General features: G+C 42.8%; 1 protein-coding gene across 2 annotated transcripts in view; it reads left to right on the top strand.

The window, feature by feature from the left end:
- FRMD4A (FERM domain containing 4A) overlaps positions 1-26,998 on the top strand; it is a 263,393-nt gene that overhangs the window by 161,472 nt on the left and 74,923 nt on the right. For both annotated transcript variants that reach the window (XM_069458721.1, XM_069458720.1), the window contains exons 5-7: positions 708-792; positions 13,941-13,997; positions 15,263-15,285. In XM_069458721.1, the coding sequence (XP_069314822.1) occupies positions 708-792; positions 13,941-13,997; positions 15,263-15,285 (165 nt within the window). The remainder of the gene's footprint in view (positions 1-707; positions 793-13,940; positions 13,998-15,262; positions 15,286-26,998) is intronic.

Raw genomic sequence — 26,998 nt, 5'->3', positions numbered from 1 at the left:
TTAGTGTGGCTGGTCCCTAGACAGTACAAGCACATCATCTCATTAAAGAATTTAATCAACTCGGAAGTCGATGTGTAAAGGCGTGTTTAGTGTAAACCTAAATAATGTCAGCATGTTTCATCTTGGGGGAAAAAAATCCATAAGCTCCATCTGGATAGAAATCCAATTCTCGTTTGGCTTAATATGCATTAATATCTCACCATGTTGACACTTGCCCCAGCTCTCTGGATGTGCAGAAATCAAGTCACACTTCGCCACCCCCGGGAAGACACATAGTAAACCATTTCAAAGAGACGCGTGATTAAGCAGAAGAAATTATCTTTTAAAAATCCAACTCAACAATGATCAGGACAAAACAAGCAGCTGTCATGAAAACAAATAACATTCTGAAATATCGGAAAGCAGGGAAAGAAAAAGAAAGTAGACCAGTCAGTTTTAGAGTCTGGGCTTCCAAATCGGTGGCAGGCCAGTTCTTTGGCTATGGTGAGAGCTGTCGGGCGAGGCAGTCCTGAGCCACCATAGAGGAACCTGAAAAATGCTGTTTGCCCTCGAAAAGGAATCACAGAAAAACAACTGAGGACACCTTCCTCTTTTGCTCCTTTAGGATTGGGCGTTCCAGGTGGCATCTCAAGTTGTGTAGCTCAGAGGAACAGCTGATTTGCTGTGCCAGCTGTTTCTGTGGTTCATGCGCAGTTTTTGTCTTTCAGGTTCTATATAGAAAGCATTTCATACTTGAAGGATAACGCCACCATCGAGCTCTTCTTTCTGAATGCTAAGTCCTGCATCTACAAGGTAGGAACTTCCTCTTCCTCTTCCGTTTCCCACTGAAATCTGAAAGTAGTTTGAAGCTGGAAATCCCAAGATGTTGCCCCTTGGGTGATTTTATTGATTAACAGAAGTGATTTATAAGTTTTTTATTATAAATAAATAGAACTTCCTGAAGCTAAAGGTATCAGGTTAATAATGTGATTCCTTCCTATCCGTCTCTGTGGTTCCGGCTTTGTGGGGGTGTTCCTTAGCCTAACTTTAAAGGTCTCTTTCAGGGGAAGAAACTAGATAAGTGTGACAGATACACTAGTCAACTTAGGCCTGGCAAATATGAATGAACTGATTATAACCAAATATGTGTATAGGTGACCATTTGTGGGTGGGATCTAGCAGAATCTTTCAAGGGGATTCTTTTGGCACTTTAGGGGAGACAATTTTTCTTAATTGTAAAATGCACATATATTTATGATCATAATCATTTTTAAGAGTACTGTTCAGTGGCATTAAGTGTATTCACACTGTGGGTGCAACCATCACGACCACCCACCAAATTCTTTTCATCACCTCACTCTGAAACTCTGTATCCACTAAACAACTCCCCGTTCTTCCCTCCCCAGCCACCATTCTCCTTTCTATCTTTATGACTCTGACTACTCTAGTCCCTCATATAAGTGGAATCGTACATATTTGTCCTTTTGTGTCTGGCTTATTTCACGTAGGATGATGTCCTCAAGGTTCACCCATGTTGTAGCATGTGTCAGAATTTCCATCCTCTTGAAGCTTGAATAATATTCCACTGGGTGTATGTACTACGTTTTGTGTATCCGTTCATCTGTGGATGGACACTTGGGAGGCTGCCACCTTTTGGCTATTATGAGTAATGCCATTATGAGCATGGCTGCCTGAATAGTTCCTCAAGCCCTTGCTTTCAGTTCTTTTGGGTGTATACCCAGCAATGGGATTGCTGGATCCTATGGTAGTTCTGCTTTTCATTTTTTGAGGAACTGTCTTACTGTTTTCCATAGCGGCTGCCCCATTTTACATTCCCACCAATCGTGCAACAGTGCATCAAGGTTTCAATTTCTCCACATCATCACCAGCTCTTGTTTTCTGGTTTTTGTTTGTTTGTTTGTTTTTAAAGTAATAGCCATCCTAATGGATATGAGGTGATATCTCATTATGGTTTTGATTTGCATTGCCCTAATGACTGGTCATGTTAAACGTCTTTTCATATGCTTATTGGCCTAGTCAAGAGACAATTCTTAATTGAGTGGGACAGTCCCTTGCACTGTATCCAATTGGCCCATGTGCTTGGAGTGTTTCCTTTCATGGGATAACGCAAATGCCCACACACCTTTCCAGCACACCCTCTCTCCCCTGGGAGAGGAGCTTGCGGAACACCACCCGAGGTAAGAACCACGACTAGGAGAACGTATTTAAAGGAAACACCTGCTCCCCTGGCTGCCCCCTGTGCATGTTACGTCCCATGAGTGCAGCCTTCATGCTCCCTCCTGAGGGCTGCTTTTTAGGGTTGGGAGAACAGCTAATCCCACGAAGCTCACATAAGGTGTAGTCTTATCACCTGCCGAGGGCTTGATGTCCATTGTCTGATTGAGTCTTTATGCCTTTTGAGATGAATACTGCTTTTTATTCCTGTTTTCCAACAAGAAAGATGTGGCAAGGGGGTGGTCACCCGAGGTCACATACCCAGTGAGTGGCCCGGGCTGTGCCGTGCCCTTGGCGGTGGTGGGGGGGGGGGGGCGGGGACGGGACAGACTCTCCCTGTTCACCTGTTTGTAAAGTGGCTGATGGATATATTCAAAGGAGTCTGAGGAGATCCTGCTGCCTGTGTTTTCATATTTAACTACACTCAGGTTTGGGGGATTGCAGCAACCCCCTAAGCCTTAAAACACACACGCAGGAGTTGAAATGGTATATATCAGCTGTCCCTTTTCCTTCTGGAAGGATTTGAGCACGTTTGTTGCACAGAATTGATCTACCAAGTGCAAATGTTCAAAGCAACGGAGGGCCTGGTAATGATCAAATTCGATTCCGTGAAGAGACCTCACTTGGTGGCAGTCACTGAGCCAGGACTTAATCTGGGCTCAAACCCAGAACACTCCGATGACAGTATTTTTGGAGTTTTGCTGAATGGAGGAAAAAGACACTAAATGCAGTTCCAGTTACTTGCAAATTCCTTCCTCTCTCTAAGCACCCATTTTCTCATTCTAAAGTGGAACTGTTAATAATAATATCAACCGTCCGTACCTTACAGACCATGAGAGTATCGGATGGTTTTTTCAATGAATGGGAAAAAGCACTTTGAAAAAGTTCGGAAATGAAAAGTGAGCACTGTCCACCAGGTGGCAGCCTTGGGCAGTGAAGTAAGTGGAAGAAAAGTCGCTGAACCCATGAAATCGCTCTTGAGCCTCTCAAGTAAACAGTGGCTCCAAAGCTGTGCAGATACCTGGGTAAAGGCGGAGAGGGGATGTTCAGTTCCGTCTTGTCCCAAATGTGAGCTGAAGGTGACAGGGCTTCTGAACATCATGTATGCTGCAAGGACTCTGGTATTTAGGGAAAATACAAAAGCAGAATAAATCCCAGAACTTAATATTACAAATTCCCCAGGTGGAGGTGATGATAGCCTTGTCGCCAGCCGCACTTCAGATCAAGGTGGCAACAGCCTCAGCCTGCCTGCTGGATGGCATCCCAAAACCCAGCTCTTTCTTCTCAAAATCTTCCCTTGAACTTGGGCCCACAAATGACTGCAAATAACAAGGGATGGCTTCTCTCAGGTTTATATAGGAGACCAAATAGCATCACAAGGCCACTTATCTCCCTCTGGTGATTAAGAATAATTTTTTTCATTTGCATAAATTGGTACTTAGCATTCATAAAAAATTTTGCACCTGTGGCATCTTATTTGAGCCTCAGACACTCTGAGCGAGTTAGAGCGAGAACCCCTGGTTTTCCAGGGGAAAGAGAGATTTGAGAGAGATTAATGACTGTTGAGAGAGATTAATGACTTAGTTAAAGACAGAGGACCTGGAGTTGGCTGGACAGGCCGTGTAACCTGTGTCAATGCGTAAAGGTAATGGGAGGCGTGGAGCTGAGCGATTAGGAGTTTACTTTTGCCGTGGGGCAGACCCGGCTTCGCTTCCCACCTCTGCCACTTAGTAAATGCAATAAATGTGGACACCTTCAGCAATGTCTCCAAGCTTCATATTCCTCTTTGATTGAGCAAGGATATCGTAAGACCCTGCCCACAACCTTCTTGGGAAGTTCTTAGCGCCGTGCCAGGCGCATTGTTAGCTAGCTGGGTTCCGGCCTGAGTCGTCTCTCTTGGCTGTGATTGTCTTTGTGCCACCCACGCTGCCTCCTGGCACTTTGGAGGCCTTGGAGAACCCACAGGGTGGGGCCAGACCCGAAGAACCTGCCTTGATAATGACCCAACCGCAGGCTTGGGTTTACCCAGCGCAGGTTTAATATCAAGTCCCTCCTTGATTCTTGGGGAATGATTCTTACCATGTCTGAGAATCTGAGTTAACCCAGGTAAAACATGCTGCTTATTTTTGCTTCTTCAAAGTCTAGTTTCATTCACTTTTTAAAGTAATAATATTTATTTCTATCAAAGACACGTATCATGTAGTTTGAAAGTCAAATGGTTCTCTGAGGCTTATTCTGAAAGAGTCCCCTCCCCCCAAGTCCTGTTACTTGCAACAATTTCAGCAGTTTCTTCTAGTATTTGCCTCTCTGTCTATAAATCATTGGCACAGGACATTGTTTCTTGATGTATCCATTTTGGATTTGTTGAATTCCTGTTAAGATGGGTGAGGGTTAGGGTGTCCCATACCATCACCTACACTTTCCCTTTTCCCATTTTCCGCAGTATGGCAATGACTTGATTCTTAAAGCCATAGTCATCAGCATGACATTGTTATGACTAATCTAAGTAGCAGCCTGTGGTTGTGGTTCCTGTTTTAGACAACCAGTTGTTTTACCCCAAGGGAATAATTGCCTTCATTTTACTTGTTCAGTTTCTACACACCTGTCACTTTTTTCCAAAAACTTCTGTAATTTCCCAAACGTCTACCAATATTAATTTCCAAACACATCAGGTAATTCTTCAGTTCCTCTCTTTGGTTCGATTCTGGTTGGTCTTCCTGCTGCTGTTGTTTTCTGAGACCTCCCTCCTGGACCCCCCAACCTCATGCTCCAGTGTGGCCCTGGGCCCGTGCAGAGCCTCCCCCGGGGACACCCTTCCACATGGGGGTCTTTCCTTCACCCCAGCTCTGCACGGGATCCTCTGTCTCCCAGACCCTGAGTCTTCCTGTTGTTATGTTTTACATCATTGTTTGTTTTTATGTTTTACATCATTGTTTCCTTGGAGAACATCCTGTAGTAAATCCAGAGAAAGTGCATATGGGAAGTAAAACGTTTGGGTCCTGCCGGGTCTGAAAAAGTCTTTATTCTACCTTCATATCTGATGAATAGTTTGACTAGATGTAGAGACATAGAAGGAAGATTTGTCACAGAATATGAAAGTTGTTGCTCTGGGAAAGTCTGCCGTCCTATCCATTGTATGTGACACCCCCAAAACCCTCCAACAGTGGGACCGTTCAGGATCTCGTCTTTGTCCCTCTTGATCTGAAGTTTCAGGGGCTGTGCCCTGATGTGGGTCTTTATAAATTTATCATGCTTTGTATTCAGTGGGCACTTTGGTCTGGAAACTTGTATTCATTTTCAGTTTGGGGGTGGGGGATCTTTTTGTATTATTTCCTCGGTATCTTCTCCCCTGCTGTCTCTGTCCTCTCTTTCTGGAACCCTGTCAATCAGATGCTGGGCACAGCCACCTGCTTCAACACCACCTCTCCCCAGCTGTCCGCCTCTGTCTTTTTAGTTCTACTTTCTGGGAGATTTTGTCTGTATTATCTTTAATCTCAACTCTAGACTTTTGAACCTTTGCTGTTGTTTTTTAATTTCCAAGAATTCCTTCACATCATCTGATTTCTCTTTTTTCATTTTATGTTGTTTTTGTCTTAGGAACATCGTAGCCTCTCTTAAATCGTGATTATTCTGTTTCTTTCCAGTTCTTTGTTTTTCCTGTTTATTTGTTTTGGACTCTCTGTTTCCCATAGGAGGTGTTTCTCAGTTGTCTGTTGGTCCTGGTTCTGTCCGTTCATACTTAAGAGTGAGGCACTTAGGAGCCAACCGGACGCTGAAGTCACCTGGTGTGTGTCCCTGTGGAGTGATCCGGTCTCAGGCTGGTTCTTTCCATGGGGAACCCCAAGTATCAGGGTCTGGATATCTTTTTGCTGTGGCTCTTCCTTCTCCTCAGACAAGACCCTTCCCACGTCCTGCCTGGGGCATGGCCTCCCACGTGCAGGGTTTGGGGGAGGGAGTAGCCTCCGTTCTGGGTATCAAATTCCATTTATTCCCTGCACTTCCCGCCTGTCTCATCTCAGCTTCCTGCTCGTCTTCTCCAGAGAGCAAACCTGTCATCTCCAAATCAGGAATCCCACGTTCCCACCTTCCCACCTTCCTGTCTTTCTTTACCAGGAAGCAGGAAGCACGACCAGGGTAGATTTCTCTCTCACTTTCTCTTCCCTCACATCTATTTCCTACAAAAAGAGCAGGAAAGTATAGTCCTCATCTATCCAAGTTGCAGAAAATTAAAATATGTTCCTGAGAGCAGGGCTGGACTCATTTGCTTTAGGGGAGGCAGGAGGAAGTGTGGAATAGGATTCCCCGCTACCCTACTTGATCCGATGTTTCTGATGTGTTTTAACTTACTAAGGTGACGTCTGGGTGGTGGGAAGAAAATTTATGGCCGGGGGTGGAAACCACTTGTTTAGAAATCTGTGTCCAGATCTGTGGAAAACTCCCACGGGAAGTCTGCCCGGGATGTTGTGTGTTCCCTGGGAAGAGACATACGCGAAGACTTTTCTATCTGGTCTCCTTCCATGCCCACCTGAAGGCCCCATCAGTCAGCCCCCGCAGGAGGCAGCGGGCTTGTCACACAAGACGGGAGCGATTCAGTGGGCGTGGACTCTCATCCCACCTCTTCCTCCACTTCCAGACTGCAGCATTGCATCCTGCCTGCCCTGCGTTGTTCTGCACTGACAAAATGAAACCACCATCAAAAATCAGTCAACAAAGTAATTTCCCAAAGCCTTGCAAACAACAAATGCTAGGTCATAAAATGACAGTGTCTATTTAATTTTTAGGCTGGGAGCAGTGGCTCATGCCTATAATCCCAGCACTTTGGAAGGCTGAGGCAGGAGGATCCCCTGAGGCCAGGAGTTCGAGACCAGCCTGGGCAACATAGCAAGACCCCATCTCTAGCAAAAAAAATAAATAAAAAAGAAGGATTTCCACAAATTATATATCTTAAAGTTATAAGGGAAAGAAATCTTAGCTCCAGCTCCCAATCCTCTTCACACACAAACCTTCAGAGAGATAAGGAAATTGGCTTTCACATTCAAAGAACTTCTGTTTCCATTCACTTCCTCAGAGGAGTAATTTGATACTTATTTGATTTAGGTTGGGTGGCTGTTCAGAATGAGAAATGGCTCTTAGGAATCTCATATTTTAACTGTATTACTTTGCCCTGGCCTGAAAGGGATTAGCAATCTACCCTTTAAATATATTTGTCACATTTAAATTATATTTGATCTGAACCCTTGCCTTACCCAGTAATGATAACCAAAGAAACAGGACCCACGGTTGCCATGGAGAAGTCGGTGTCAGCATTTTTCTGAGCGGATGTTTAGGATCACTTTCCACAGCCTCTCGCTGTACTCGGCACAGAGTCAAGGATCAGGAAATTGTTTTTAATTGATTACCTTCCAAAAGTAAGAATTTGCATATTTCCTGGGAAATCGCCAAGTTTGATTCCTCCCTGCACACACTGAGGGCAGATCATGACAGAAAAGAAAAAGCTTAAAATTCCTGTTTTATGTGTGCCGGTGTGTGGCGGGGGGCGGGGACAGGGGCATCTTGCCCAGCTGAGATGGCTGTGTCAGTCTGGGAGCGTCACAGATCGTTGAAGGTTAAGTGATCATCCTTGGGCCACGTTTGCTATATAGGTCTAAATGCTGTCCTTCTTACTGAAAGTGAAATAAACTGTCCTTATTCAAGATCTTCAAAGTGCTTTGCTAATGAGCAGATAGTAGCATCTCATCTGTAGGTGGGAGAAACAAAGCCCAGAATCAAGTCCCACGGGACAAAGGAACCAACATAAATATCAGCACTTTGGGAGGCTGAGGCAGGAGGATCCCCTGAGGCCAGGAGTTTGAGACCAGGCTGGGCAACATAGCAAGACCCCATCTCTATAAAAAAAAAATAAAAAAATAAAAAAGAAGGATTTCCACAAATTATTTATCTTAAAGTTGTAGGATAAATAAACAAATCTTAGCTCCGGAACCCTAGTGCTTATCTCTGAGTTTGATGGATGCAGGTTTCGTGCATGCCCCTGTGGAACAGAGAGCAGTAGGAGAGGACAGAAGCACTTTCTCAGCTCTCTGGAAACAAACTCACATGGACCCATCGTCTTGGCTGTGCTGTGACTTCTAGATTTGCAATTCCTTAGGGTCCTGACGTGGGCTGTATGCCGTGGGCAGCACGGGAAACCCCAGTGCCCCAGAACGAGGGTCTTGGCTCAGTGCAGACAGCGTGCGCCCCTTGGATCGTTAGACAAACGTGAAGGGACTTGACTGCTGAGAACCTGGCAAAGGGCTGAGAATGAGGAATCGTGCAAGATCGCAGCAGTCTCCTCCTGCTCCGCAGCCCCTGCTTCTCCAGGGGCGATTTCTCGTAGTTACGGTGAGTTGTGCAACGAGGCAGCTACACAGCCAGGGGAAGGAAGAGAGCAAGTTGGGCTAAGTATGGGCACCGTGTGTGACCCACTTTAATAACATACACTGTATTAGTCAGGGTTCTCCGGAGAAATAGCACCAGTAAGATACATACAGACATATAGAAAGAGATTTATTGCGAGGGGTTGGCTCACGCGGCTACGGAGGCTGAGGAGCCCCCTGATCTGCCGTCTGTGAGCTGGAGACCCAGGAAAATGGGTGGCGTAGTTCAATGGCCTGAGAGCAGGAGCACCCAAGGTGTAGGTTCTAACCCAGGTTTTAGGACCAGGAGCACCGAGGGCAAGAGGAGACCCATGTTCCAGCTTAAGGAGTCAGGCAGAGAGGGGATTCCTCCTTCCTCTGCTTTTTTGTTCTGTTCAGGCCCTCAGAGGATTGGGTGATGCCACCCACTCTGGGAAGGGAAGTCGACTGAGTGCACCTGTTCACGTGCTCACCTCGTCCAGAAACACCCTCACAGATGCACCCAAGAGCCAGTGTTTAATGTGGGCACCCCACGGCCGGTCAGTGAACATCACATACACGGTGACCAATATGCACACATGTACACACAAACACACACACACACACACACACACTGCCCATCTCTTTAAAAAGAATACTTACTAAATATTCCAATAAATACTAAGAAATGCTGAAGAACAGAGGAAAACTGTGGAGTTCAGATCATCTATAGACACCAATGAGTGGACTTAAATAATACAAACCTGATTTTGTAGCGTGTTTTCAAATCACGTCTACATTTATGCCTCACCAAACCCAGTAAAATAATTCGAAGAGAAATTGTTATCCCCATTTCTGATAAGGGAGATGAAGCTCAAGGCAGTCAAGTGATTCAGTCAACGTCCCCAGCCGTTGGGCTCGCTAGCCGGACTAGAACGTGGAACTTTCAGGTGAAAGTAGACGTGATCTTAGGGAGAAGGGCAAGATACTATAATCTTTAGATGTTTTGTGGGTAAGAGGAAGGTGGTAGCAGTTGTCGAGCGTTCGTTAGGAAAGCCCTGCACATCCCTGCATGTGGCTCTGAGTGGACTTTGCAGCGGTTGTCCTCGTTGAAATCTTCTCAACCTACCATATGGTCGTCAATTGCATTTTATAACGTGATAATCTCATTCGTCTTATGTGAGAGTTGAAATTCCTGTAATTTCAGAGCATGAAGGAATGCTTTACATTAAGATTCTTGGTTGACCGTAAAGACCACCACCTCTGAGTCCCTCACAGCGGAGAGGTCCTCCAGCTCGCACGACTTCTGGAGAACATCCATAACACCTGCTACTTGGGGTTCCCGTGGGGCCATTTGTTAGGAACTCTTGGAGACCTTCCAATGGGAATCGTCCTGAGAATGTTGTTACCCATGATGCTGCTGATGAATGACCTCAGGCCTCTTCCTTCAGCCACTTAGTCACCTGGGATAAAACGATGCTGAATGGGAGGAAGGGGGCCACCCCCCACCCTCCTCCGAGCACACATGCACATACCTGCAGATGGTCACATTTTGTCTTTCCATATCAGTTTTCAAAAGATCAAAGAAAGCACACATTATTCAGCAGTAAGGAAGGCAGATGCCCAAAGTGCACACCCAATGACCACAGTAACCCAAAGACGTTGTAGTTCCCTCTTACCAAGTAGTCTCAAGGGGAAATGACTACATGCCCACCGGACCACCCTAGATTCCCAGGCAAGATGCTCGCTCAGAAAACCACCCTGCAGAACCCCTCCCTAAACAGCACAAAGAGCCTTGGGGGCTTCAGCACCGAGCCCTGGATTGAATAAGCACAGAGGAACATCACACTGCCGCTTCTGCATATGCCAGATAGATGGAAACTGCCCTGCATCTTTTGGAAGAGACTTCTGCTCCTCCTCCTGTTTTCCCATTTTGTCCTCAGTTAAATGAAAACCCAAAGCTCCAGGAAAGGGTGGGATTTTTTGCATGCACCCTTTGTGGGTCTCCTTCTGTTTACTTCCTCTGCTTGAGCAGAAACTCATAAAAGAAGCCACCTCTGAGTAGCCAGAGCAGTCAGAAGAGGCGAAGGTGGAGTTGGTTTTGATGCTACATGGGAGCACATTTCTCAGAGGAAAATCCCTGGAAACATCTCTTAACTCCTCCGAGGGGCCGTCAGTCAGCTTTCAGGTTTTGAAGTACAACGGGAAATCTGAGGAGTGGCCAAAGGTCTGCTGCTCTGTGTTGTCACGGTGTAATCTTAAGGATGAAATCACCTCGGTGGGTGAGGTATAAATATTAATAAAAGGGGGGAAAGTATTATTAACAAGAGACATCAGGGAATCGGGCCAAGACTGCCGGATGTGGAAGTCTCTTACCAATTAGGGATGTGTCTTCCCACCATGTGTAGATTGCTTCGTGTACACACCTGTTAGATCGCTATGTCGACTCCTCTGAGGACATGCAGCGAGGCGATCCTCGAACTCAATAAATATTGAATAGGAGTGGCAAGAAATAACAATGCAGCTCTTTTTCCATCAGACTTTGCAAGTGTGTGCAGTGTCTGGGGTACATGATTCTTTAATCCTTTTTTTCCTCTTACTGGCTGCATTTCAGCTCTTGCTGTTTTTAATGTCTTCACTGGGAGATTGTCAAGGTCAGGGAAGGTGGAAACTCGCCCTAGTTAAAGGTGCTAGTTCCTACTTACCCCGAGGGAAGAGAGAGAACTTGGGTCAGTCAGGTTAGACATTTAATGGTGCATTTTGGGTAGCATTCCTGTGGATAATAGTACATTACAGTTAATATTCACCAACGGTGCTCCTGGTAGCATGGAATGGGCTGTGTAAAAATAAAATAAAAGACTTTCCTCCTTCCCCCCATCCCTACACAGTTAGAGACATTTGCATTTAGCAGATGAATCAAACAGCGGATTAAAAGCTATGTTCGCACTTCAAAGGGTTCTTTTCTGGTGGTTGGTGTTCAGTTGCAGATTAGACGGCGGATGTTAAATATTAGCCCACCGTTGACCATTGGCAGCCACGTAGGCGTCAATGTTTGACGGAAAAGCACACACACGGCAACCCGCTAACGAGTGCATGCCGAGACGCTCCCAGGTGGGATTGGAAACAAACATAGTGAGAGTGGAAATGGTCTGTCGTGGAAGCCCCGGTCAGTGTTCCTGTTAAGTCATTTGTGCACTGTTAAATGATTTACACTCTGATGGGACCCGGTAATCCCAGGACTGCAATTGCAAACATTCCTTCACGTCCCAGCACTGACGGTCTGTATCCATCACCGCGGCCATAGAGCTCTCTCAGCTGGTTAAACATAAAGAATGATTGTCCGCAACTCTTCCATATGCTCTTATTCGTCCTCTTAGTGGTCTAAGGCAGTTCAGTAGCAAATATTATTATCCATCTCTGAAATTCGCAGGCCTCAAAGAGCCTGAATGATATCCCTCCTTCAAAAGATACTTGTTTAAACACATTGTTTTAAATTATAAGGGGCCCATTCGTGAGTCCCCCAGAATAATTAGGAAATCCACAAATCAGAGTTCGATGTGTAAGGCAAGTGAACAATTACTCTTTTTCAGCTAATTTTGATTATAGCTATTGTTCTGAGAATACGTTGGCTGAAACTGAGTCGTGACTGATTTGAGGGAATTCAGACACTCAGGGAAGCCCCATACTGGACACGTAGTTGGTTCGTTCCTGACCCTGTAACTGTCATTAAGGCCCTGGGATTTGGGGCAAGTCCCTTAACGTTTTTGGATTTCTGTTCTCAATAAAATCACAGGGTCAGGCTAGCTGGTCTCTAAATCTCTCTGACTCTCTGCCATCTAGTCAGCCACCATAGGATCCAGTGATACTAGGGAAATAAAGATGGACATTTTTACTTTAGCTTGACAACAGAAATACGGTGCTAATTAATTTGTTTATTATTCTTGCTGATAAACTCCAGGTTTCTCTTTGTCTGTAACATATGGGCCGTCTATAACTACACAGTATCATGCACTTGAAAGTTTATTAAGAGAGTAGATCATGTTAAGTGTTTCACTGTGAAAAAAAAAGAACACGAGAAAATCTTTGGAGGTGATGGATGTGTTTATGCCCTTGACTGTGATAATAGTATCCCGGGTACATGCATGTGTCCAAACTCATCAGGCTGTGTACATTACACGTGTGCAGTTTTTGGGGGTGTCTCAATTATGCCTCAATAAATCTGTTTAAAAAAAGATAGGAAGTCTATACATTTTGGGGGGAAAAAATTGGATTTTTTTCAAAAACTAAGGAAAGGTTTAAGTTCTTTTAAGACTATGTCCCTCAATAACAATTAAGTATTTGGGGGAAGAACTAATAAGACAGATGCATTTTTAAATTTGACTCTATAAAAGTGCTGACCAACAGAGGTTTCCACGATGATAGAAATGCCCTTTGCGTCTGTGCTGACAATATGGTAGCCACTCGCTACGGTGAACTGTTGAGCACGTGAAAGAAATGTGGCTGGTCCGACTAAAGAACAATATTTTAGGCCTGGCGCGGTGGCTCACGCCTGTAATCCTAGCACTCTGGGAGGCCAAGGCAGGTGGATCGCTTGAGGTCAGGAGTTCAAGACCAGCCTGAGCAGAGCGAGACCTCATCTCTACTAAAAATAGAAAGAAATTATCTGGCCAAGTAAAAATATATATAGAAAAAATTAGCTGGGCATGGTGGCGCATGCCTGTAGTCCCAGCTACTCGGGAGGCTGAGGCAGGAGGATCGCTTAAGCCCAGGAGTTTGAGGTTGCTGTGAGCTAGGCTGACGCCACGGCACTCACTCTAGCCTGGGCAACAGAGCGAGACTCTGTCTCAAAAAAAAAAAAAAAAAAGAACAATATTTTAAGATTTTGTTTAATTGTAATTTTAATCTAAGGAGTCACAATCCCATTGTAGCATTTCTTGCAATAAAGCCTTGCTGCTAGTTCTGAAGTAGAGTTTACAAAGAAAACACAATGGGTTATCAAGTAACCCTCCTGCGGTATTAACAAGATGAGCAGGTTTGTAAAAAGCTGAGGCCTGGTCCACCCCTTCATTGCTCATCAAGATTGAAAGATGAGGCTTTGAGATGATCGTGTAGGCCCAGGATCACTAGTTCAATTGGGCTAAAGGCTGTAAGACATCATCAGGAAGCATTTGGACCAAGTAATTCGGCACAGTGGCCACAGGGACCCAAAATGTTTTATGAATATTTGACCTTCTGGAGAACTCCTCAGAAAAGGAAAACCAGGCCTCTTTTTTAGAGAGCTTTCATTTAAATTAAAAAAAAAAAAAGTGATTGTTAAATACCAATCTTGTCTTCCTTGTTGTTTTTTCCTTTCAGGAGCTTATTGACGTTGACAGTGAAGTGGTGTTTGAATTAGCTTCCTATATTTTACAGGTAAGTTCTCCCCTCACCCAGGGCCATCCCCGGAAGAGAGAGGAAATGAGACTTAGCATGCATGGCCAGGCCAGTGGCTCTATCAGATAACTGTTTGTCGTCCTAACTTTTCCATCCACAAGCTGCAGAGAGCTTTTAGGGACACTGATATCATGGCCATGAATAGGGGCTCTTAGGATTTCAAAATTTTAAAAGACAGCATTTCGGCCGGGCGCGGTGGCTCACGCCTGTAATCCTAGCACTCTGGGAGGCCGAGGCGGGTGGATTGCTCAAGGTCAGGAGTTCGATACCAGCCTGAGCGAGACCCCGTCTCTACTAAAAATAGAAAGACATTATATGGACAACTAAAAATCTATATAGAAAAAATTAGCCGGGCATGGTGGCGCATGCCTGTAGTCCCAGCTACTCGGGAGGCTGAGACAGGAGGATCGCTTGAGCCCAGGAGTTTGAGGTTGCTGTGAGCTAGGCTGACTCCACGGCACTCACTCTAGCCTGGGCAACAAAGTGAGACTCTGTCTCAACAAAAAAAAATAAATAAATAAAAAATAAAAGACAGCATTTCGCTGTAAAGGAAAGTTGTATGTTTAACCTGAGCCTGGAAGAAACGGAGATCATTTAATGACTCCATTGGGGGGGGAGGTGCCTCCACCCTGGGGAAGGCCAAGTGAAGAGCTAGAATTAGTTGCCAAAGAATCACCTTGTGCCCCTTAGAAAAACAAGGAAAAGCTCTGTAGCTTATACAGAAAAGATGTTGCAGTGTATTAGCTGGAACAATGACAAGATAAGTTGAAATTATATTGTTTATTTATTCCTTCAATAAGTATTTATTGAACAACTACTTTATTCAAAAGATTATGCTAGATTCACTAAAGTTTACACTGTTTCTGCCTCCAAAGTCTTCAGTGTAATTGGGAAATAGCCTACAATACAAAGCAAAACAGAGAATGACAGAAGAAATAGATAGTTCTATCCCAACACACGTTCAGCTTCAGAATCTTTAAACTAGAAGCAGTTAGACCAGGACTCAGAGGTTGAAATGTGGCCTTTTTTTTAGTATAAATCAATTTCTTTGTATATAACTTTCTAAAGTTTAATTTCATGTGTCATATTCAAGTGACAAATGCACACATTCCTTCTTACTTGTACACATCAGCAAATAGGATGAAGCTGCCCTTACCCCGTAGAGGAAATGTCACGATTATAGAATGTGTTTTAAAGTCTGGCTTAGTGTGTTTCACTGATGTTGAATTTTTTTTCTCCTACAGGAGGCAAAGGGAGATTTTTCTAGGTGAGTTTCCGAAAGTTTGTTTTTTGTTTTTGCTTTAAAATGTCATCCCTTAGCTTCTCTATTAAAAGAGACTATTCTGCCTGTCCCTTATAGAAGGATACTTTATTAATATTGTGTGTTAAGGATGAGATCCAACTCGCAACCTGTCAACTGAAGCAGATAGACCAGGCAGAGAAGACATAGTAATAGCACGGAGGATATTCTGTGCCACGTGAAAAGCTCAGGGGTTACTAAAAAGCTGAGATCAGAGCCCAGTGTCACACGTGGCCACTGTCCTGAGGTTTGTTCACAGGTTGCTCATGTGTCTCGTGGAGCTGGGAATCACCTCTGCAGTGTGATTTATGTTTGCAGATAACCTGACGGTCCTAGCGAGTACGGGGACACCTTCTTTTCCTCTCAATTTAATCCCTGCCCCTCAAAGCACAAAATGCTGTCTTGGTGGGAGATTCCTCTCCTAGAGTGTTACAGCACAAATATCCCACCTCCGCTTTCCTTCTTAGGATATTGCGTTGGGAAAACATAAACACTTAACGACTGGGAACCTGGGAACGGCTTTAATCACCCTGTAAAACTGCGGACTTGAATCTTGTCATTCATTTCCTTAAGCACTGTGCGTTGACCAATAGAGCTGAAATGGCCTCAGAATCTCTGCTGATCGTTATAACCTGCACAGAGCAGGGAGAGTCGCCACCCACCAGCAGGACTGTCTACTCCAAGACGGGTGTTAGTCCTGGGCTTCTGTTTGATCAAACTCCTCTGAAAAAAAAAAAAGTCCGGGATAGCCCATTCTTTAAAATCAAAGTCCAGAGACAAAAAGAGCGAACCACATGTCCAGGAAAGCCAAGTGTCAAGGCACGTAGTTCTGGCCCATCAACAGGAAATTAGCAAGTTGGTATTAAAAGGAAACACAGGCTGGGCGCGGTGGCTCACTCCTGTAATCCTAGCACTCTGGGAGGCCGAGGCGGGTGGATCATTTGAGCTCAGGAGTTCGAGACCAGCCTGAGCAAGAGCGAGACCCCCCATCTCTACTAAAAAAAAAAAAAAAAAAAAAAGAAAGAAAGAAATTAGCTGGACAACTAAAAATATATAGAAAAAATCAGCCGGGCATGATGGCGAATGCCTGTAGTCCCAGCTACTCGGGAGGCTGAGGCAGGAGGATCGCTTGAGCCCAGGAGTTTGAGGTTGCTGTGAGCTAGGCTGACTCCACGGCACTCACTCTAGCCCAGGTAACAGAGTGAGACTCTGTCTCAAAAAAAAAAAAAAAGGAAACACAAATCGTACCTCTACTCCATCTAATAACTTGTGTGTTGTCCTTTGCTTTGAGGGATTTGGTTTATAGATGCAACATCAGCTACTTCCATTGGTGGCACCTATACTTGTCTAACACAAGGGCTGGCAGACTTTTTCTCTAAAGGGCCACCCAGTCTCTGTTGCAGTGACTCACCTGTCCCTTTCTAAGTGCATAGGCAGTGCGATCGTGTTCCAATAATACTTTGTTTATGGACATGGCAATTCAGATGTCATATAAATTTTTGTGTATCACAAAATATTATTCTCCTTTTGATTTTTCCCCCAACCACTTAGAAATGTACAAGCATTTCTTAGTTCACAGGCTGTATACAAACAAGCGTAGGACTAGATTTGTCCAGTGGGTTGTAGTTTGGCGACACTGATCTAAACGTCATCCCTTCAGCTCTGTTTGAATATTTCCATAGGGAGACCTCCAGTCCCCCTTTATTTAGGTTTCCCAACTTCTTGGCATAAAGAAGAGGTCATCAAATTTTTAAATAGACAGTGACTGTAAAAACCTTGAACTTTCTAGGTAGCCAGTAACCATTGACTGATTTGTTGAATGAGAATGTTTTCAGGTCATAGAAACTATACTTTGTTATGTTTTTTTTTTCTTTGTCACTTTTTTATGACCTTCATTAGGCATTGGAATTTGGGATTTTGATAAGTGCAGGTCCCGATCTACTTACAAAGATTTCTGGAGTCCCATGGAAAAAAAATGGTTTACAAACCACAAGTCCAATGAATTCCAGTGTCTCGTCTGCTTACTCTGAAGATACATTTTTCTTCCCTGTTTCTTCACCAGCTCTGAACTCTGCTGTAAATATTATTTATTTTGAGAGTGCCCTGACAGGGTGGAATGCAAACTGGGAACAGCGTCATCTGGCCCCACAGATCATGGGAACGTGTGGCCACAGGGATCGCTGGGGAGGAGGAAGCGCAGGCCTGGCCCCACAGTAATTCATGGCCCCCTAAAGAGCTTCTGGAATGCCAGCTTGTTGGCTGAATTCAGAGAAACAAAAGATCCTGGCTGAGCTTCATTTGTCAAAGTGCTACCTAGCAGTTTGTTTGTAAGGGCAGCTGTCAGCAGAGAGAAATCACCGTCAGGGGAAGGGGGAGGTCAGGCACCTTTTATCCAAAAGGTCAGTTTATCTAATAGCATAAATCCCACACCATGGAAGGCGGAGGTTGTCTATTACATGGGGGCCTCTGATAAATACCTGTTTCCTGTAGCAGACCCGTGGGTAGTAAAGCCCTCTTCAGGGGTCCAGAGATAACAGTATATTTGAGTGGCCTAGAGTTTTTGGAACAAGAGAAGTCATTCTAAATTCCTTGCCATCTACTTCTGGGAAGATCCCAAAACGCTAAAGTTGACCACATTTGGTTTGGTGGTTGAACATTGAGGCATTTGAGACATCCTATTCTCACAGTTTATATAATTTATGTAAATACATATAAAGGTGTATAAATAAATGTATGCATTATTATACAAAGTTATTTTTGTTATATTAGTAATTAATGCATGACTAGACAACCTTAGTTGTGTTTAACTGGGTGGCTTTGACTTTAAACGCTTCCTGTAAATGTAATATGTTTTCTTAAACAACATTTATGACATGTCAGCTTAGAACATACAGCACACTGAAGAAGGCTATTATATATATAACACAAGGTCCAGGGCTGAACTCTAAGCTAGTCTAGAATTTAGCATCAAATAACCTTTTAAATTAACAGTCACACACAAAAGGCAAGTAACTATTTCATAGCCCCAGAGGTTCTGAATCTATAACTTCCCAAAAGGCTATTCTCTCCCAAGACGTTGTCATCTGATATTTACATTTCAATGACTATCTACAAATTGCATTTATGTGGAATGAGTATTAAAAATCTACAAATTAGGCCGGGCGCGGTGGCTCACGCCTGTAATCCTAGCACTCTGGGAGGCCGAGGTGGGCGGATCGTTTGAGCTCAGGAGTTCGAGACCAGCCTGAGCAAGAGCGAGACCCCATCTCTACTAAAAAATAGAAAGAAATTATATAGACAGCTAAAAATATATAGAAAAAATTAGCCGGGCATGGTGGCACATGCCTGTAGTCCCAGCTACTCGGGAGGCTGAGACAGGAGGATCCCTTGAGCTCAGGAGTTTGAGGTTGCTGTGAGCTAGGCTGACGCCACGGCACTCACTCTAGCCTGGGCAACAGAGTGAGACTCTGTCTCAAAAAAAAAAAAAAAAAAAAAATCTACGAATTATGAGAGCGATTGCTTTGAAGTACAAGAGAACAGGGTTTATTTTTATAAAAGAGAGAAGTCAAAAGTGCTGATATGCTTTAGTAGAAAGAGAACTACATGAAGACGACCCAAAATCTTAACTATTCTTGTGAAACTTCCAGGCTCTTCTGCTTCTTCTTTTGGACTTTCTTTTTGCTCAGCAGATCCCTGAAGGCTTATTCTTACATAATTCTCTTTTCTTTCCCGTTGATAGAATTGCTCACTTCCTTGTCTTTTTCAACTTTACAGTGACAAGTTGGGTTTAGCAATGCTGAAAGAAAATGACTGAGGGATAGGTGGATAAGTAGTATTGTCTACAGCAGGAAGAAATATAGGCCATAAATGTTCATATTCCAACATATGGTGCACAAATTTGTATGATACCATTAAAGATTCAGGAAACAGTCTTATCTAAAAATACTGTATTTCTTTCACTTTTATTGTTTTCCTTAGCACAGCATGTAGTAATCCTATTTCATTTCCTGGTGCATATGCTTGTTAAAAAAAAAAAAACCCCGTGTCTATCAACAATCAGGAAATCAATAGATGTGGCATTTCTGTTTAAAAACAATGAATTGAATAGCCTCAGAGCTGTTAACCAAGACAGTTATCAGGACAAACATTAGGTGCCAGTGTAGTTTAAAAACAAAAAGTTCTCATTAGATAATCACTATTGAACATTAGTCAACTAACAGACATTATCTATGATTAATACATATTTTATTCATCACAAACACTCTGCTGGTTTGAATACTGAGCCCTGATGTGTTCTATTTTAAAACTTAAAAAAAAAAAAAAAAACTCTTGGGTTACTATAGAAAAAACAATATTCTCTTCCTTAAAAGGGTCAGTGCAGAGAATACCTCATTTAATCAACTGACCTGACATCTAGATTTTCTAGTTGTATTCTAATTTAATTTAACAGAAGACTTATCACCACATTGTACTAAGCAAGGTATTATGTACAAGAGCTTGATTTTTTGTTTTGGTTTTTTTTTTCTTTCTAAAGGGACCCTAACTGAAAACTGTATTGGCCAATTTCCTTACCTTGATTTTAAGAATCATCTCACTTTTCACCTTCAGTTACCCGTTCAGATCTTTCTGAAAGCATGCCACAAATTTCCTTTTAAATAATAACAGTTTGCAAAATTGAAGCGATTTAGAAATGCTTCATGCCGAACACAAGTCATAAATGCCAACATCACACTACCTTTGAAATAAAGGATCATCCATACATTAACAAGGACAAGCAAAAAACATCTGTTCTGTAGAATTTTTGGTTAACAAGATTTACTGAAACCAGATCAGCAAAGCTCTGTTCCTCTGGGCTGGCTGCGGGGACATGGAAATATCTTTGTTACAGAGGACCGGATGTACTGATGTTAATCACTAAAGCAGGATTCCTCCGGCATGACATGTAGTAGGACCAGTGAGCAAACAGCACCTGAAAAAGACTGATATGGAGGAAATTTTATGTAAAGATCCACGGGCCACATCTTGCCTACCTGGCGGAGCCTATCATAGGCTTACGAGGTGACAGAAGCCACCCTGTGTCTGCAGACTCCCCCTTCCAAATAAACACAGCGACTCAAGGAAAAGAAGTGAGGTTTTGATTGAATACTTGGAGGTCAGTTTATACGACATCTGTACAAAATTAAATGCTGGTCCAAGTGAGAGAGTTCAGTGGTCGGTGAGAAATCGTAGCGTGTCCCTGAAGTATTGTGTTTCTTTTTAAAAAAAAAAAAAATCCTGCTTTTAGGAATAGAGCAATGCATTACTCAATCAATACAAACAAATAGCCCTCCCTTCACAAGGGAAATTGATTTTCCTCTCCATTTTAGAAGAGGAGTTGGAGAATTTATTTGTGCTGAAAATTCCCCATTAACTTCTACAGATTGTGTGTTCTTGGGTCCCTGGGAGAGCAGTTAGAGGCAAAAAACGTAAAGAGCTTTTAATATTTTATCTTCTGTAAACCATGGGACTGTGTGGTCACTAGTCTGGAGAAAAAGAAATTTTTATGACAATTTCTAAAAGAGCCCCCTTGATTTTTTCTTTTTTTCTTTTGTTTGAAATCTATTCTGCCTTTTTAAAGCTCATTTGTGAACTGGTATAAACTAAACTTGGCTTACTGGTGTTGGAGAATTCTAGGTTTGTCTTTTTGTTCAAGCCAGAGGATGCCTTATAGGCAGTCAGAGGTTAAAGGAAGAACTTTGATGATCAACAGAAAAGAACACAAAGAGCTAATTTTCTCCTGAAAGACTTTTTTTTTTTTTAGTAATACAAACATTTGTATCGATTGCTATCTTTAAAAAGATGACCAAATTATTTTCTTGCCAGCTGCAGCACTGAGAGTTAATTAATCTAAAGCAGCAGTCTGTAAATCACAAATCCCACACTACTACTATCATTGCTTTGCACTTACATCAGTGGTTTTTACTACTACGATTCTGAGCAAGCTTGGTTTTAAATCATCATTAGATCATTGGAGTGTAGTTTCCTATGATTTTTTTAATTGGCCACTTGAAAGGAAACAGCTGGCATGGATCATATGGTAAGAGAAAGAGATTTGCTGAGACTATTAGATAATGAGTGAAAAAAAATACTCAGACCATGATGTTTGAAATGGTTAACATTTGGAATACAACGTATGTAACAACAGTATCTTTAATACCTAAACTTGCAAATTGCCCTATTGGAAATGTCCTAGGAAAAAAAAATCATCTATTAAACTTGAAACACACCTATCAGCTCAAAGAAAATTTTTGTGGGAAGAATTGAAGTTAGTATAATTCTCATATATTACTTTATAAAAGAAAAAAAAAATATATGGAGTTTTCCCATGGTTTAAAAATGACTTTGAGGACCATGAGTAATTCAGGAGCAGCTGGAATCTTTCATGCCAGCCAGAGCTTTTGAAAGGAACAGAATCTGTGAAAATTTGAAGCAAAATGTTCAAGTGGAAAAGTTATAAATTCTTACAGAAGGCTTTGTTTTGGGCACAAAAGTCCATTTCACTGAGCTTTCAAGTGTGTAATTCACATTTTCAATGCATAAAGAAGTATTCAGAGAGGGTGTTTTTGCAAAATTTTATTCTTCAAATCCTATGGGAATTGCCTAGAATAGAAAGGAAGGAGGAAATTTTGCATTATGACAGCCTACCTCTTTTGTTAAGCATTTATTTATCATATTGAAATATTCTATTTTGAGTTAAACCTGTGAATAGCACAAAGGTTCATGGCTGTGGCACTCTGTCAGTTTTTCAGAGTTGAGATTTCCAATCTAAAGGGTGACATTTAGAAATATAGAAAATTAATCAATTGTTTCTTCTTCGGCTGTTCCAGTAAAATTATTTGCCTGAAATGGTAGACTTAGGAAACAGGTTTTTTTAACTTTTTTTTTTTTTTTTTTTGAGACAGAGTCTCACTCTGTTGCCCAGGCTAGAGTGAGTGCCGTGGCGTCAGCCTAGCTCACAGCAACCTCCAACTCCTGGGCTCAAGCAATCCTCCTGCCTCAGCCTCCCGAGTAGCTGGGACTACAGGCATGCGCCACCATGCCCGGCTAATTTTTTCTATATATATTTTTAGCTGTCCATATAATTTCTTTCTATTTTTAGTAGAGATGGGGTCTCGCTCTCTTGCTCAGGCTGGTCTCGAACTCCTGAGCTCAAACGATCCACCCACCTCGGCCTCCCAGAGTGCTAGGATTACAGGCGTGAGCCACCGCGCCTGGCCTAACTTGTTTTTAATTTTCTGTATTTACAACTAAGTTGGAAATTCACAAAACTTGCCTTTCACCCCAGGAAATTAGACTCACTAATCAAGAAGAATCTCATATAATTTAACAATTAGCTTAATAAATAAAGGCACGTAATTCATAAACATGTTTGTAATTTTGCCTCTCTGAACAGTTGGTAAATTTGTGTGACATATTCATCTATGACACATGCCCAGAATCCCATGCTGGGGGGGAAAAAAAAAAAAATCTCCAAGGCTCTCCAGGTGCTTCCTGTTGTCTGCAAATGGTCAAATGCAATAGCAGAAGTTTCTCTGACAGATGGGCCCAGTCCAGTGGTGGAAGACACCTACAACATTGCCCAAGCGATCAGCTTTTCTGAGCCCTCCCTACACACCTGGGAAAAAAGCGATAGGGAGAAGAGAGGCAGGTAACCCTACCTTGACCTTGGTTCACAAAAAAAGGAAGAAGGAGGGAAAGAAGGAGGAAGGAAAGGGAAGTGAATGAAGATTATTTCCTGCATGAATTTTAAAGATCAATAGATAATGATAGATATATTAATAGATAAAAATCTATAACTTCCCTTATGAATCTTTCTCAGAGTTTTCTAGGTTTATTGTGTGATCTAATAAAGGAACACAGATCCACAATGCATGTCTGAAACTTTAGAGTCCTAATCTTTCCGAATTCAGAATCGATCAGGTTTTAGACGGGTAGTTCAGCGCCCGCACCACCCCCTGGGCAGGGTCTGGGGCAGCACCAAACCAAACTCATCAGCGCTCTTGCACCAAAACTTGGATGTTCACACCAAGTGGGAGAGAGAAAAGATCAAACCCTGCCTCATGCAAACAGGTTAAGTTTGCTGCCAAGCAGGTTAAGAAAAATTTGTTTCCTAGAGCTTTGTGGATTTGGGGATTGCGAATAAGGGACTGAGGACCTGTCATACTCTTTTTTCACTTATGAAATACCTCTTCCTGGAGAACTTTACCTTTGATAATCCTCTCATGAAACATGGAGGAGCTAGTCCAATGCTAGTGTAGTATTACTGTTTCTGAGTGTTGCGTTATCGTTTCTGTTCCGCTAGTATTACTTTCTGGGTTTAGCACCGTATTATTTTTATACCAGTGCATATCAAAACAGCTGTTTCAGGAAGAATTCTTCCACACTCAGCATATTCTCTTTGCCCCCAGGTTTCTCCCACAAATTACAGACATTTCATTTGACCCAGGGGGAATTTCTTGAAAAAGTTATTTCCTAGTATTTTAAAGGAAAACAAACACATTGTGGATTTTACTAATTCTTCTCTCGCAAAAATCATTTCTGCTTTCTTTACTTTATGGTGTCTCAGTTAAATTTGTTGTTGTTCACTGTGGCAAATTCTCTGCTAGAAATCTTTGGTTTTCCCCAGTAGATTATTCTAAGTTCCCATATTTTATGAGCAGTATAGGTGGTCGAAGACAGGCACATCATCTCAAAAACAAAACAAAACAAAACAACCTAAATCAAGGACCAGCGTAGCGTCTACATACTGCTTTTCTGCTGGCCATATTAATAGCTACCTAAAAGTTTTGAATAAAATCTGGTTAATATTAAAGACAATAAGACTTGAATTTTATTTTCATTTCTGTTTAGCAACTGGCTCTCTGAGAGATCTTTTTGCTTTTGTCTAAAAATGGAATACAGCCACAATGAACTGTTTTAAAAGTTGGTATTTATCACTTGTAGTGAACTCTGGGGAAAACATCAAAGTGGAAGACATGGAGGTGGGAAACTGGGAACTTCTAGAACATTTGTTAGGCCATAGCCTCACAAGTCTGTGGAGGCAGAGTGACCAAGTTTTCCCTTAGAGCAACTTTCTGATTATCAGCCACAGCGTTTGGCCAGATTGACAGAGCTGGACACCTCTAAGTTACTGCAGATGTTTATAAACAGCGGAAAGGCAAATAGAACATTGCTACGTATTTGTCCTTCGGGAAGCATTAAGAGCCATGGATCGCTTCCAAAATATAATGGATTTGGACGGGCTTCACGCCTTGGTGATTTCTTGTTATATTTTTCTATGTAACCTTGCCCTGGGGGACAGCCAGAGAACCCCAAGCTGCAGCAAAGAAACCAAACCTGTGGCTGTCATCAGGGAAACTTGTTTGCCAACAAACAAGTGTTTGGTGGGTAACACGATCCCTTCCTCCCTTAGTTCCTTCCTTCCCCAAATATACTTTAGATGGGATGGTTGTGAGTAAACCCAAACTCAAATTTCAGCTCAATAAAGGAGCTACTGATGGACCTTTCTCATGGTTTCATCCAATATGTTTATCTGATGAAAGTGCCTTTCGAATCGAAGGCAGTACTCTAGGTGCTGATGAACCGTTAAGTCTAATCCCTTTGCTCAGGGAACTTGCGGTTGGTTAAACAGGGTGAGAAGATGAAGAGATTCATCACTGTGGGCTCTCAAGTGATTGGCGAACTGAATATTTGCTTAAACTAGGCTTTAATAGCATTCGAGTAAAAATTCTGAAACGTACTTAGGAATGGGGTTTTCCTAAGTACCAGGACTATACCTGTTTGAAAACCTGCAGTGGCTGTCCCATTGCCAACTGGATCAACTTGAACCTCTTAGCCTGGCATTGAAGATCATTTTGCCCATGACATACCACCCTCTCTAGTCAGTTTCTTCAGTTCCAGTGACGTGGGCGCCATGACTTTCTGAGTCCCATTTGGGAGAAAGATGCTATTCCTGCCCTTTTCTTCAGTGCAGGCATCCTGCAAAGCCTGGTCTTACCCCAGAGCCGTAAGGGGACCTTATCTCCTCTGAACTTTCAAATTTGTTTTTTGAATTGGCACAAGCAACCACTGCCCGTGTGGTCAGTTAGCTTTGCAGATGCACCTCACACCTCCCCAGCTAGATCGGGAGCACCTTTTGGGTAAGGACTGTCTCATCGTTTTTCGGTATCCCCTACAATACTTTCCATATACTAGCAGGGGCTCCATAAATACCTTCAGCTTATGGAGTATTAATTGCTAAATCCTTGCCTTACCACTTAGATTATAACAGTCCCAGTACTTGGGTATGTTGATTCAAACAATTACACATTTTCTCTCTAGTTGCTCATTTGCAGCCAGGATTCACAAACACCACTGTCATTGCTTCTTTATGTACTTGAAAAAATGCCCTTTCTGGGAGCAGCTGTGATGTCACTGCATCTCCATGTGTTTCTTTGTCACCACACAAATGAACTTAAAGTGTCAGTATGGTTTTGCATAGTGGGCACGGGTCTCCACTGGCGAAGCTGCTGATTGATCTCATTGTCATTGGCAATATTTCCTGCTGGGACACATGGAATGATATGTCCTCCAGTTAGCAGGATGGGTGTGGGGGTGTCCGCCATCCAGACACCTCAGGAACACCCCAACTGTGACTTCAGTGTTCCTTACTTCCTTCATGTTTATTTCTGGAGGTCCTAGCTCACTGGTTTTTTTGGAGTGTACTTCCCGGTGTCATGGTGGCCAATATTTGCCTCGCTTTGGATGAGCAACACAGAAGGTGCTAGCATGGCCCAGGTCAGAGCTGTGATGGATGGCGAGGTTCGGCTCCACGACATGAGCCTTTGCAACCCCAGCTGAGGCGCTGAGGCTCTGGACCAGGACAGGGAGATGCTCTTTCGATACCATAACCATCCCAAAGTGGATGCCACTCGTGGCTCTGGAGGTAGTAAGTGCCAGCACCACAGATGGCCTGGCTCAGAGGGGTTGGGGATCTGCTGAGTGTCTAGAGAGGAGGCAGATGTCCGAAGGAGGCTGGTTAAACTGGGGGGAGTATAAAGGATCTTTCAAACCTGAGCACATGGGAGTCTACGGGAAAAAGAATTTCTGGTCCCAAGACCAGATGGTATAGGTTGAGTCTCCCTCATCCTGAATGCTTAGGAGCAGAAGTGTTTCAGATTTTGTTTTTTTGTTTTTTTTTCTTTTTTTTTTTTGCATTTTGGAATATTTGCATTATATACTTACCTGTTGAGCATCCCAAAATCTGAAAATCTAAAAACATCTGAAAATCATCTGAAAAAAACAGATTTTGGATTTTTGGATATTGGATGCTCAACCTGTAGCAGACAGTACATTTCACACTTTCTAAGTAGGTTCAGGCCTTTTGAGTCTCCCTAATCTGAAAATGTGAAATTCAAAATGCTCCAAAATCTGATACTTTTTGAGTGCCAACATGCCACTCGAAGGAAATGCTCATTGGAGCACCTTGGGTTTTAGTTTTTCAGATTTTTTTCAGATTTTCAGAGTTTAGGGTACTCAACCGATACGTATACAATGCAAATATTCCAAAATCCAAAAAAATAATGAAATCCAGAGTACTTCTGCTCCCAAGCATTTCAGATGAGGGAGACTCAACCTAAACTCAATTTATTTACCATATTTC

The sequence above is a fragment of the Eulemur rufifrons genome, chromosome 25 (assembly GCF_041146395.1).
Source record: "Eulemur rufifrons isolate Redbay chromosome 25, OSU_ERuf_1, whole genome shotgun sequence".
Taxonomy (NCBI): Eukaryota; Metazoa; Chordata; class Mammalia; order Primates; family Lemuridae; genus Eulemur; species Eulemur rufifrons.
This window is presented reverse-complemented; position numbering and strand designations above follow the sequence as displayed.